The following is a 13255-nucleotide window of genomic DNA, read 5'->3' on the forward strand; positions in this document are numbered from 1 at the left end:
GGAGAGCACACTCCTGCCTTAGCATCACTGGCCCAGCTCTGTTCCAATTCCCACCATCACATCCAGGAGACCAAACAGGGCTTTGGATCTGGGCCTATTCTTTACTGGAAACGACTAGCCAATTGCAAATACTTTTATTACAAGCACACACACACACAAAACACAGCATAGTACAAAAGCACTTTGTGAGAACTGTCAAAAGAGTCTTTATCAGCAACCATAATGACACCAGTGAAGAGTATAGCCTGTGTTTTCCTGACCCGGCATGTTCTCCTCTGGGCTGGGGGTGATGGGCCTGCATGGAGCTCCTCCCTGGAAGGCATCAGAACAGGTCGAAGGGAAGCTCCTTGCAACCAGTGTCCATGGAACAGTGGTACATACTGTCACACCTGTCCTCCCAGGGAGCTCCTTGCTCAACTGGACTATTCAAGCTCCTGAGGGTCCCAGGAAAACCCTCCTGGACCAGCCATCCCACGGATGGTGGGGCTCGAGGCTGGAGAGTGTGAGCACTGTCTCTGCAATTCCACAGGAGCGAAGACTAAAACAGATGATGCTCCCTTGCCTAGACAGTGAAGGAAGTGGCTTGGGGAGAATTATCAGAGAATCCTAGAAAACTTCCTCCCTAATTCCCCACCTTTTGGGGAGATTATGATACTGAAGCCAAACTTAAAATTTGTGTGCAAGCTACACCGGCCACTCTAAGGCCTCTCTGAGTAGTGCACACTGCTCATGCGTGTGTGGTTTGTTCTGTGCCTCAGGCTGGCCACATATGAATTAACAGTATGACAAGGTCACCACCCTACCCCTCTGTCTTCCAGAAGACTTCCAGCGCTCACCCTTGTAATACCACCAGCAGTCTGGCCTTCTTGCGGATGTATGCAGACTGGCGAGCAGAGCGGTTCCGCTGGGCCTCCAGGGCGCTGGAAAGGTACCTCTGGAAATGGGCAGCATGAAAACATTCGGAGCTGTCCATGATTTGGCGGTACACCATCCACCTGGAAACAGCAAGTGTAATTTCAGCATGGGGGCCACCTGATGGCCTGTCCCCACAGGCTCAGACAGTGGATTCCAATGTGACCAGTACTCCCACGTTCTGTCCAGTGAACCTATACAGAAGAAAGCAACCTTGGCACCACCAAAGCAGGCAAAGGGCAATGGCTGGGTGAGAAACCCCATATCTTGAAACCATAATCCTCGGAGTTCTTGACAGGAAACGCCTTGCCACAGGGAAAAAGATCAACAGACTTGACCAACAGACTTCAGAGTTGAGAAAGACTCCCGACTAGGCAGTTACGTACTGAAAGACCATCCGATACAATGGCTTCAGTCTGGTGCTCAGTAAAACTCTTGCTGAGAATAAGAAATGGACAGGGTGAAAAATTCAACTGTGTATAGAACAAAAAGCAATGGAAATGAGGGAGAAACCATGTAACTATGTAGTGCTTTTAAAGAAGGTCCAATATACCCCTAGCATCTCTCCAAAATTCACCTTTCCATCCCCCATGACCTCCCTCCCACCTGAAACTCCTAACCCTCCAGGCGATTGCAGTCTTCTCAATTCTTCTACGGCCTCCTGCAGGATGCCTTACTTTGAGGTAGACTGACTAGATATTAAAAGCCCAGCTCAGTCACCAAGGGTTGTTTAGTAACCTCCCAGCCAGGTGGAAGTGATGGAAGAATGATTTCCCTAATTTTATCTGAGCCAGTTTGTCCTAGCTGCACCTGGACTCACACAGTCCACTTGTGGTCAGGGAAGGATCACATCATCGTTATCTACCAGCTTCCAAGTGCTAACTACCCTGGTCCCGAATCACCCTGCTGACCAGGCGCACCTCCAGGCCTTTGCCTGTGCTGGTCCTGCTGCTACAGTGCTCTTCCCAGATACCCAAGGGCTCACTCCCTCATTTCCTTAGGCCTCTGTTCGAATGTCACCTTCTCAGTGAGGTCTTGTCTTCCCTGAGCACCCAATTTATAGCTGGAATTCTGCCCCCACCAACCCGCCCTGCACTCCCTATAAGCCATCTCCACTTTATTTTCTCTATAGCACTTTTTACTAGTTAATATACTATTTTCCTTATCTGGTTAATTGTCTGTCTCCCCACACTAGAATGTTAGCTCCATGGGGGCAGAGATTTTCTAGTCTGTTTTGTTTATTTGTCCTCCACACTTTGAACAGTGCCTGGCATACACAAAACATTCAGTACAAATGCGTCAAATGAATGGATAGATGATGACCACTGTGTTGATACCAATTATACCAAAGCTCAGTCAGTACATGTCAAAGTTTTCCTGGGGCCTCAGCAGGTCCAGGCACAGACTCCCTTTCCCCAAAGCAAAGGCATCAGCAGCCATACTAACCTGCCATATTCCTTATGCAGAGTGACCAGAAAAGCACAGAGCTCGCTAGCATGACAGCCCGGGAGGCCCGTTACAATGCTGATAATGACCTACATGAAAGAAAAGCCATGTGGGTTTGTAATTCAATTGGGAGGCAGAGTTGTATGTGAGGTTAAGAGATCAGACTTCTAGAGCCAGTTCTGTAGGAATGAACCTCAGCACCAGCACTCACTAGTTATGTGACCTTGGGCTAACAACAGAACCTACCTTGCGAGGTAGGTGTGATGATGATTAACTGAGTTAATATATGTTGAGTACTTAGAACATTATCTGGCACAGAGCAAACACATTTTAAATTTTGTATTACTCTTATAATTTCCATGGAGTGGATTGTGACTAAATCAATTAAAATACAATGGAAAATACTGGGCAGAAAGGAGGTCTGGGACAAAAATGCCAAAGGTTCAACTGGCGTGGTAATTAATCTCAGCGAAGGAGATGTGTGGTACTGGGGATGTTTCTGTCTGGCTGCTGTGCCCTTCAAGTTACATATCCTGAACTAAGGAAACAAACTGGTGTAGGAAGTACTACTGAGTCTTGATGGGGAGAAAAGGAGCCAGGCTGGACTGTCTTAGTACCACAACCATATGAAAACAGGGCCCCCTGCAGGCAGATATTGCAAAGCAACTTGAAAAAATTCACTGACAAAGGGGTCAGGCAGGGGAGGAAAGGAACTTTGCAACTGCTGAAGGATACAGATATAAATAATACAGCACGGCAAGAGCCTCTTTAAGTATGTGTTTTATCACAATACCCAAGACTCACTGGACAGGCCTGGTTGCAGATAACTTAAAGCTCAGCTTGGAGGCACTCATCACCTGAGGTGGTCACAAAAGCAGAGAGGTGACAGTGGATCCCTCTTCTTTAATGGGAATCAGAAACTCTCCTTCCTCCCCTTTGACTAGGCCTCTACTCTGTATCCCTTTCTGCCCCTGTGAGCAGCACTCCATGTAAATGACATTTTATTTATCCTCCTCTCATCCTTATTTCCCTATCTTGGTGCCTATTCCTTAGTGCCCAGGCCTCAGCCTCTCAAATCAGAGCATACATTTTACTTTCAGGCCAGTCCTATAGTACCATTTAAACAAAACATAACAAGAAGACATTTTCATTTTTAAACTCTTGTCTAAGGAAAAATTGAGGCTTCTGATTCCTCAATACTTCTATTTTCTTTTGCAGCTGAGTGTCTTCTTCGTTTGCACAGAAATAAATGCCCTCTTTGAGTATATAAAGACATATGGGTCCAAAGAAATGGTGTGAAGGGTTCAGAGGAGGGGAGTGTGAGGCAGGAGCAGATTAAAATACACTCTCGGGAAGATGATGTTTATAAAGTATCATCTTACCCTGATGATGCCAGCAAGGCCCAACTAACAAGGCCCATCCCCTAATTAAGCTCAATGTGTCACCTACTGCCAGGTAAGTCCTTGTCACGACCAGAAAGAGGTGATGGCATGAAAGCACCAAACAAGAGTTTGAAAGGCCTAGAGAAGCAAGGGAGGGCACAGCAAGGTGTCAGAGTTTTTTCATCACTGCCCTGGGGCTTGGCTGGGGTTAATTTAGAGGCTTGTCCACAGTCACTATGTAGAGTGGGTTTCATGGGTATCATATCAGTATTCAAGGAGGTGGAGAGTCTTATAAAAGGGACTCTGCTGGAGCTCTTGGACAGGGAGACACATGGACAGGCTAGCAAGATTAGCTTCCCATGAACTCCCAGCAGATTTGTTGAGCTACTTGTACCTTGTCATTTTCCACTTGGTGAGTGGGGCTGACTTCAGCTTGCTGCAGCAGGACAGGGAGATGAGTCCTCATAACAGGCTCCCGACTAATGCTGCTGATGGTAAAATGCTGGAGGAACCTAGACAAAGACATTGCTATCATGTTACCATCACCGGCCTTGTCTGAATGTGCCCTTTAACATGAGAAACTCCTTATTTAATTGCTGAAAAAGAAACCTTAGAGAGATTCTCCCTAGAGAATAAAATTGTATATGGTATGTCACTGCTACCTTTTACAATGATCCCTAAGAAGCTATAAAGAAAAAGGAGCTTAGAAAGGACTAACACTGAGGTTTCTCACATTTCATAAGCAGGAACATTAAACATCTATAAACAGAAAACCAGAGCTCACCAGTCTAGCTCTGGGAGTCTGGCTGAGAGGAGCTTTAGAGAACTCCGTTTCTCCCCGGCAGAATGGCTCAGGACATTGAACAGCTTCTGTGCACTGGAGTGTCTGGAATATCAAAAGCTCACAGATTAGAACATAGCGCATATACTTTACATAACTTGTTTTGATGCTTTCAAGCTAGAGTCCCATGACAGAGTCAACACTTCCAAAAATAAGCATCTCACTAACTTAAACAAAATGCTGCATTAGCGCATGATGACTGGCATGCCCACATATGAAAACTGGCCCGAAACCATTGGTAATACTATGGGTTTCTGTATCTTGGTGGATTTCATCTTTCTTGACTTCTATTTCCCTACAGGCACTTGCTACCTACAAGTTGGCAGCACTGAAATGACTGTGTCGGTCCTTTTAGATGCCAAGACCCCTGTATTACATAACAAGTCATCCTGCAGAGAGGGCAGACATGCATAGCTTAGGGAAGCAAGCATAAACAGTGAAGGCAGCTACTTACAATCTCTTTTGTTCCACAGATAATCCACCTTCCTGGATCACTTTAAAAGACAGTCCTGAGTTAGCCTGCTGTTGCCAGAGGGAGAAGACCTAAACAAAACAGAATTTGAGCAAAGAATACTTTAAACTCAACAACAGGATATGGAACCCACATGGGGATTTGATGCTTGTTGAAAATCTGGACTGTCAGTACAGAGACAAACCATCATAACAAACAAGTTTGTTTCAAAAATAGAGGCCTAAAGCAATTTTGTTCTGTATTTTTCAAAACTAGAATTTCTTTCTGGGTTCCTCTCCCAGGGATTCTGCCCCTTCAGAGGTCAGGAAGCACAGAAGAAGGTGTCAGGTAACAACGTTCAGGCAGAAGGTGCACGTTCTTCTCTGGTCATAGGGCCAAACATAGGGAGTGGTTCAAGCAACTCTTGTCTGAAAGCAGAGAGATGGCTGAAGAGAAACTAAAAAGCTGCTTCCATGTTTTTGGATTGAAAGGACAAACACAAAGAGGTAGGAAGGACCAGCAGGCAGTAAGAGGGAGACAGACTGGCCTGAGACACCATTCGCAGCCAAGGCCAGCTCTTGTCTCCTCCATGTTCTGAGAAGCTGTCCTGAGGGAGGGACACTGTCATCTCACAAGCTGCTGCAATCACACCTTTCCAAGCATTTCCACTCTTCACGAGTCTAGCCATCTGTTTGACTTTGGCTACTGTGTGGTCTCTAACTGGGTTGTATAATTCTCAGTAAGCTCCTTCACTCATGCAGTCTGTGCCAAGTTGCCTATAATATGCAGCCTGCCAGGTGGGACCATTCACAAGAGCAGGGCCTGTGAAACATAGGGAGATCTTGGGGTGGGGTAGAGAACTATGATCCAGTAGGTAGGGCCCAACAATTCAACAAAGTAGCTAAAAGGAAGATGAGTTTAATTAGGATTTAAAGGGACAAAGAACATTTTTCTTAGAAGATGAAAAGGCTTCTGTTCAGTGCCTTTAGGTTTTCAACTCTCAATGACAATAGCACCATTGCAGGACCTAAAGGGATTAGAAGTAGCCACTCTCCACCAGCTCTCCCAACTCCCTCTCATTACCTCATTGTTAATGCTGAGACACTGCCTTACCATCTAAACTGCTTTTAAAAAACTAGTAGTTTTGCTGACTAATGACTGATGTTACCTCTGAGTAAAATGCTTGGTATATCTTTGATTTGGGGAAAAGGGCAATCATCAGAAAATTGCTTGATCCATGGAAATGAACTGGGAGATGAGGAAGTAATGAGCTTTTGAAGTCTATCAGAAGGGCAGCAACGATACTGATGGAATCCTAAAGAAAGAAAAGAGGGAGCATTGGTGAGAAAAGCCATTTGCATGATACCAGCCATCTGTCAGACACATGATGAATTTCAGTGCAATTATTTTCACATTATGTGGTTTACTGGGGTTCAATTATAAATGTGCTTGCTAATACCCTGTTATGCAAGATACAGGAAGCACAGGGTCTTTTCTTCTAAATTAAAAATACCATCTCAAAATTCTTTCTAGGGTATCATCAGATATATGACTTATATTTTCTTCTATTCTGTGGGCTGTTTTCACTTTCTTGATAGTGTCCCTTGGATACAGTTTTTAATTTTGATGACGTCCAATTTGTATATTTTTTCTTTTGTTCTCATATCCAAGTAATCATTGCCTAATCCAAAGTTATAAAGATTTATTCCTATATTTTCTTCTAAGCGTTTTTTTTGGTTCTTACATTTAGGCCTATGCTCCATTTTTGAGTTAATTTTTAGTATATGGCATAAGGGTCTAACTTCCTTCTTTTGTATGTGGATATCCAGTTGTTCCAGCACCACCTGTTTAAAAGACTTTCCTCACTGGTCTTGGTGCCCTTAACAAAATCATTTAACCATACATTTTTTTTCTATTTCTGTGCTCTCTATTCTGCTACATTGGTCAATATGTCAGATCATATGCCAGTACCACACTGCTGTTTGATTACTGTAGCTTTGTAGTAAGTTTTGAAATCTGGAAGTGTAAGTCCTGAAATTTTGTTCTTTTCAAGATTATTTTGCTTAGTCAGAGGACCCCTGACATTCCATATGAATAACAGAATGGCTTTTTCTATTTCTGCAAAAAATGCTATTGGGATTATCACAAGAATTCCATTGAATCTGTAGATCGCTCTGGGTGGTATTGTCATCTTAACAATAGTAAGTCTTCTAATCCATGAACATGGGATGTTACCATTTACTTAGGTCTTCAATTTCTTTCAGCAGTGTTTTGTAGTTTTCAGTGTATAAGTCTTTCACCTCTTTGGTTAAATTTATTCCTAAGTATTTTATTCTTTTTGATGTTAATGTAAATGAAATTGTTTTCTCAATATCTTTTTTGAGTTGTTCATTGCTAGGGTATTGAAATGCAACTGATTTTTTTTTGGTTATTACATTTGTGAATTCTTTTATTAATTCTAATAGTTATTTTTTGTGGAATCTTTAGGGTTTTATACATATAAGATCATATAATCTGTGAACAGAGATAATTTCACTTCCTCCTTTTCAATTTAGATGCCTTTTATTTCTTTTTCTTGACTAATTGCTCTGGCTAGAATGTCCAATGCTATGTTGAATAGAAGTGGCAAAAGCGAGCGTCCTTGTCTTGTTCCTGATCTTAGAAGGAAAGATTTTTTAAAACAATTTTTCATTATAAAGGTAATAAGCTCATTAATTAAAAATTTGAAAAGAAACAAAAATAGAATAGAGAAGGTTTAAAAAAATTATCCAAAGTCTCACCATCTAAACCTAACTACAGCAAACATTTTAGTACTTTTTCTTCCGGTCTTTTTTGCCTATTCATTCATTGACTTGTCTATTTTAGGCACTGGAAAATCACATTTATTTTTACAGTTCCATATCTTGCTTCTAAAATTTCCTGCTAGCATCTGCCATGTTGTTGCACACTATCTGTAAACAAATGCCAGACTTAAAAGGGTACAGAATATATAATGTCCACTTATGTAACATTTTAGAAAATGTAAACTATCTACAGTGGTTGCCTGAAGCCAGAAGAAGAGGGAAAGATGAGCAGCAAAAGGGCATTAGGAAGCTTTTTTGAGGTGATAAAAGTCTTCTGTATTTTGACTGTGATGGTGGTTTCATGAGTGTGTACATCTGTCAAAACTTTAAATGGATAGACTTAATTATATTTAAAGTATATTTCAATAAATTATCAGCAAAAAATTTAAAAATCCTTTAAGTGGTCAAATTTGACAGACTTTTCCTTTAAGCTACGCTAGAAAGTCTTCCTGACTCTGGAGGTTTAGTAAAGATTCATCTTTATATTCTTCATTCTATGTGTGAAATTTAAAAATATTTAATTTTAATCTATCAGAAGTCTGTTGTGATTTTTGATATGACTACTCCATTTCTCCCCCAAATTAGCTAACTTATAGTCCCAATACTTAAATGATTCATCCTTTCTCCCCTGATGACAGAAGACTCTAATCTAATATTAAAACTTTCATCTATACGGACATCCATTTTGTTTTACTGATCTGCCCACATTTCTGAACAACCTTTAAGGCAGTAAGTTCTATGTGAGAGAAAGAATTCTTTCAAGAATTATTCACAGAATTCATTTTCTGATCATCTAATGAAACCACCTTACTGAGTCTGTGTCCTAGCTCCCAAACAAGCTGGTTTTAAAGCTGTGATTGAGCATCATACTGAGAGATGAGCTGTGCTCTGGCCAGAGGGTACAGGCTAGAGGAAACTCATAACTACCCTCTTACCCCCAAAAGAAAAGTGTTGTTGCAGACTGGTGAAGTTAAAGGATGGTTCTGGGGATGAAACTTTCATACAGCTGGAGGTTAAGTCTGCATGACAAGGAAGGGTTAAGCCCTCATGGAGAAAGTTAGCCATTTCTTTCCCTCTCTGGCTCACTTATAATTCTTTTCCATGCTAATGAGTGGAGCCCCATCAATATCATAGGAAGCAGCTTCTTTCCAGATCTTAAGTGGGTGAGCTTTGCGTCCCTGGGCAGGAGACCATCTGTTAGGGGCCATTGTAGGCCTTCTTCAGCCTACTTTTTGATCCTCGTTGGGATAAATTAATTGTTCAAGGGTAACTATCCTAACCCAGAAGTCCTTTCTAGCTAAGCCCTTTACAGAGCAGTGAGGTTGACAAGGCTCAGAGCCCTGAGAGTGGATAGTTCTCTCCATGACCTCCCTGCTTACCTGCCCCAAAGGGCAGAACTGACTCCTTACATCCTGCCCCATGGTGGTGGAGCGGGGACAGGGAGTTATTTGGTTTCCCAGAAGTATGAGTACTTTTCTGAACACTAAAGCCAGGGACTGGTAAAATACCTACCCCATCATAGAACAAAATGGAATTCATGTGATCCTTGGAAATGACGATACTTCCGAGATGATGGTGAGAAAACAGGAGGCCTCTACAGAAGAAATATACTTTCCCTGGAAGGAAAAGAGAGTTGGTCAGAGACAGAGGGCTAGATCCTGGAGGCCAGATTCCAATGTCCTTCTTGTATATACCAGGGCAGGCCAGTGTGGTGACTTAGAGATCAGTAGCTCTTAAGTTACATGATGTTTATGCTGAGCCCTGTGCTCTGGGGAAACCAATGTATGCTCCTGGAGCCTCAGAGAGAAAAAGAGCATCAAATACAGTCTTTGCATAAGAATTAGAAAAAACAAGTGAGTAAGTTATCAGCTGATGGGGAGAGGCAAAATTCACATTCACATATGGGTGTCTTCCAGGAAAACACACTAAAAAAGACTGGGTATGTCTGCTCCATTACTGAGTTTATAGGTGCCCCTTTCTTCTATTTTGACAGAAGCTGGCTCAGCTCTAAAGAGATCATATTCCTCACTTAAAAGTCCAAGAAGGAGCATTAGGGTCTCAGCTGAAGGGCCAGTGAAGCAAGCTTAAGGGTTTCTCTGTCCAGCAAAGGAACATTTGAGTTAGGCAATAACTGGGTTCTATAGACACTTGGAGGCCTGTGGTTCTATAGTTCACAAAAGCAAGATGGGTGGATATGGACATTGGATATGGGTTCCTCAGGACAAAGATTCAGGTCTAAGGAGAGTTGCTATATAAATTAGCTCAGTATGGGCCCTGGGGGCAGACCACAGAGAGATGGACAGCTAAAATGACAAGGGTTAAGGCTGGATATAGGCTTGCTTTGAAGACCCAGATGAAGCACCCAGAACACCCATAATACCCCTGGGTGAAGCTGCTTTCTGGAGTTGGTCCAAGCTGGATCATTTCTGCTCCTGTAACAGCCTTTTCCTGTTTTTATATATAGAGAAGACCGAAATTACTTCTTGGACTCAAGGCACAGCCTTGGGAACACTGTCATTTTTATCTTATTTTTGACAAGAGGGACTGATTCCTTGAGCTGTAACTTTAGGAAGGTAGCCTCAAAGCTCTGGAGGTTATAATGACAAGAGCAAGTTCTGAAGGCATCTTGAGGAGGTGGAGTTTCAGGGGGCAGAGAGAGGCCTGGTATGTATGCTTGTACATGTGTGTTAATGGGGGTGAGGAGAAGTGGAGGAGATGGATGCAGCTTTTAGGTAAAAGAGGAAGGTTTGGAGCCTATAAATGAAGATACAGATGATTAGCCAGAGAGAAATAATGCCAACTTTACCATCTGCGGCAGCAGCAGGCAGAGACCAGTCAGCACAGCTCAAAGAATCCAGGTTCAAGCCCTGTGAGCCTCTCAACTCTAACAAGTAAAACTTGGCCTTCAGTAGTGGCTACTTATGCCCCAGCCTCCTCCTGTACCAATGCCAAGGTTCCTCCCTCCTGTTCCATTGCTGGCACAATACTTTAATTCCCTTAAGAGACACAGCCCCCCACCCCCCTTTCCTTCACTGCTCATGTCTACTGCCCTCCTAATCATGCCCCAACATTCCAAACAGCTTCTGAATGTCCCCACGGTCTTCTCTTCCAAAGCCAACATTCTCATTCCTTCTGAGGGATCAGGGCAAAGTCCATGCCACATTCTGGCCTTGCTGCTCCTCAATCCCAAATGCACAGCAGTAAAGCAGCACCCAGAACATCTTAACTTCTGGAATCTTTAGTTTCAGAATCTATTCTCTGACTACAGCACCTCATCATCCTTTTAGCTACCTCATTCCCAAAACTACATCCTCTGATGTCACTGAGCCTTCAAGGCCTCATTTCCCACTATTGCTCAGAAATTTCTGACTTTCCTCTCATATACATCCAGGGCAGAACCCCTGGGACAGGATCTATTTTTAATCTGTTTTGTCAGGAGAAGAAATGGAAGCAGATTTTACTCAGTATTTACTAAGCACCAAGCACGTCATATACATTATAGTTTTCCATCTTCACAACAATTATAAGAGGAAATATTCTTCTTCTTATAGAGCTGATGGGAAAACTCAAGTTTAGAGAGACTTCCCCTAAAGGCACAGAACTACTTGATGGTGGAGCCAGGTAAAGAACACAGGTTTGCCAAGGCACTGTACCACGCTGGGACCCTCTGGTTCTCTTACCCCTCTTCCCTTCACTTTTGCTCGCCCCAAAACCCAGGTGTGGCTAATCTGACAATGAGCCATCTCTGCTTCCTCAGTCTTAACAAGCCCACAGTGCTGCCCACAGTGCTGCCACTGCTGTCTCCCAACCCTTTCCACCTACTCCACCAGGGCCCAGCCAAGATCTTCAACATTCTCCCAACACCACAAACATCAATTCTGGCCACGAGATGACTCTTATCTACTGTTTACAGAGAAAAGAGAGTCAATAGGTGTCAGGAGGCAGAAACTGCTCCCCTACCTACTGCTACATATTTGCACCCTTCCAGGTCCTGGGCTCACCTTCCACCTGTGTACCTCTAAATAAGAAGTTTCTCAGAAACAAGTCAAGTACCATTCAAAGGCCTCCTGGACAAACCTCAAATCCTCCCAAAGCTTCCAGGGAAGAGCACTGATCTGAGAGTTGGCACATTCCAAGTACTCACTGGGAAGACAGGGAAAAAAGTAGATCAGGAAGGTCATCTCCAGTACTTTCTCTCCCTCTAGACTCTGAAGCCTCAAAACAAAATGGAAAAGAGGAAGACAGAAATTCACTAGGCAGTGCTAGAAAAACACTCACTGTGGGGCCTGGCCCAGGGAGGGACTCGGTAAATAAGAACTGGTTTAGTACTGGTGCAGCTACCCCTCAGTCTGGCTCTGGGAGCAATAACTCTGTCATTATTCTCAGAGCACACATGAGATAAGTGAAGTGCCTCACTGGGTGGTCCAGTGTCAATGCCTTGGTTAGTCACTTAGATCCTGATCCACTTTTAGTAATAACACTTCTGGTATCTGCTCTGGATTCATGACTGTCCGAGTATGGTCTGAAGGGACATGTCTTTGCAGGGGTTTCTTACTGACTTGGGTAGCCAACTTCTGATGAGATCTCCCTTGCTCCTTGTCTCATCCTTGGTGCTCTTAGTGGATGAGCTCTGTCATTCCCTCTCCATTCTGTGAGTCTAAAAACCCAAGGTGAGAAGACATTCCCCTTCACTACCCAAGCAGCAGCAGGAAACTGCAACATGGGTCTGTCTTTGAATGACCTCTACATCCCCAGGAGTCCAACAGGAGGAGGACAAGCTCTCAGGGCAAAAAAGACACCAAGTATCAATGAAGAATTTGGCTTTTCCTCCTTCAGAAGCAAGGCTGTACAAATAAAAATCCGCTAATGTTCCAATCTGTTTGAAGAGGGAACATTTATCACTGCTCGGGAAATATTATGATGTAATGGCTAGATAATTTTCATTCTGTGTATGAGAGAGTATGTGAAATATATACAGTGGTTTAAAGAAAAAAAAACAAACCCCGACACCTGTCCTTCTGTTATTTGTTTACTTTTCTCGACATCCTGTTCCTGTCATCCAGCCTATAGGTACAGTAATACACAGCTCTATTATTCATTTATGTTCAGTGCTGCAGAGAACTTTCCTTTTACAGTGTCCCTCAACAGCTTCATGTGGGCACAAGGGAACACATGACAGGGTGCAGAATGAAGGCAGCAGATAGCAGGTGACCACTGCCTGGGCTTTCCTATCGCAGGAAGCTGAAACTCAGCTTGGCCACCAGAGTCCTCAGGATGTATCAACTGCCCTGTGTTGTCAATGGGACCAGCACTCCCGTTGCTTACTGCTAAATAATCTCTGACTAGTGAAAGAAAACACTCTGGAATCTATGAAGCACTA

At 43.2% G+C, this 13255-nt stretch overlaps 1 protein-coding gene across 1 annotated transcript in view; it reads right to left on the reverse strand.

The window, feature by feature from the left end:
- The window catches only part of CUNH20orf194 (chromosome unknown C20orf194 homolog), a 102220-nt gene that overhangs the window by 32057 nt on the left and 56908 nt on the right, over positions 1-13255 (reverse strand). The window contains exons 20-26 of the mRNA XM_011369728.2: positions 9388-9491; positions 6201-6347; positions 5036-5124; positions 4525-4626; positions 4135-4252; positions 2359-2447; positions 837-995 (exon numbers count right to left, since the gene is read on the reverse strand). Of these exons, the coding sequence (XP_011368030.1) occupies positions 837-995; positions 2359-2447; positions 4135-4252; positions 4525-4626; positions 5036-5124; positions 6201-6347; positions 9388-9491 (808 nt within the window). The remainder of the gene's footprint in view (positions 1-836; positions 996-2358; positions 2448-4134; positions 4253-4524; positions 4627-5035; positions 5125-6200; positions 6348-9387; positions 9492-13255) is intronic.

Source organism: Pteropus vampyrus, unplaced genomic scaffold (assembly GCF_000151845.1).
Source record: "Pteropus vampyrus isolate Shadow unplaced genomic scaffold, Pvam_2.0 Scaffold7, whole genome shotgun sequence".
Taxonomy (NCBI): Eukaryota; Metazoa; Chordata; class Mammalia; order Chiroptera; family Pteropodidae; genus Pteropus; species Pteropus vampyrus.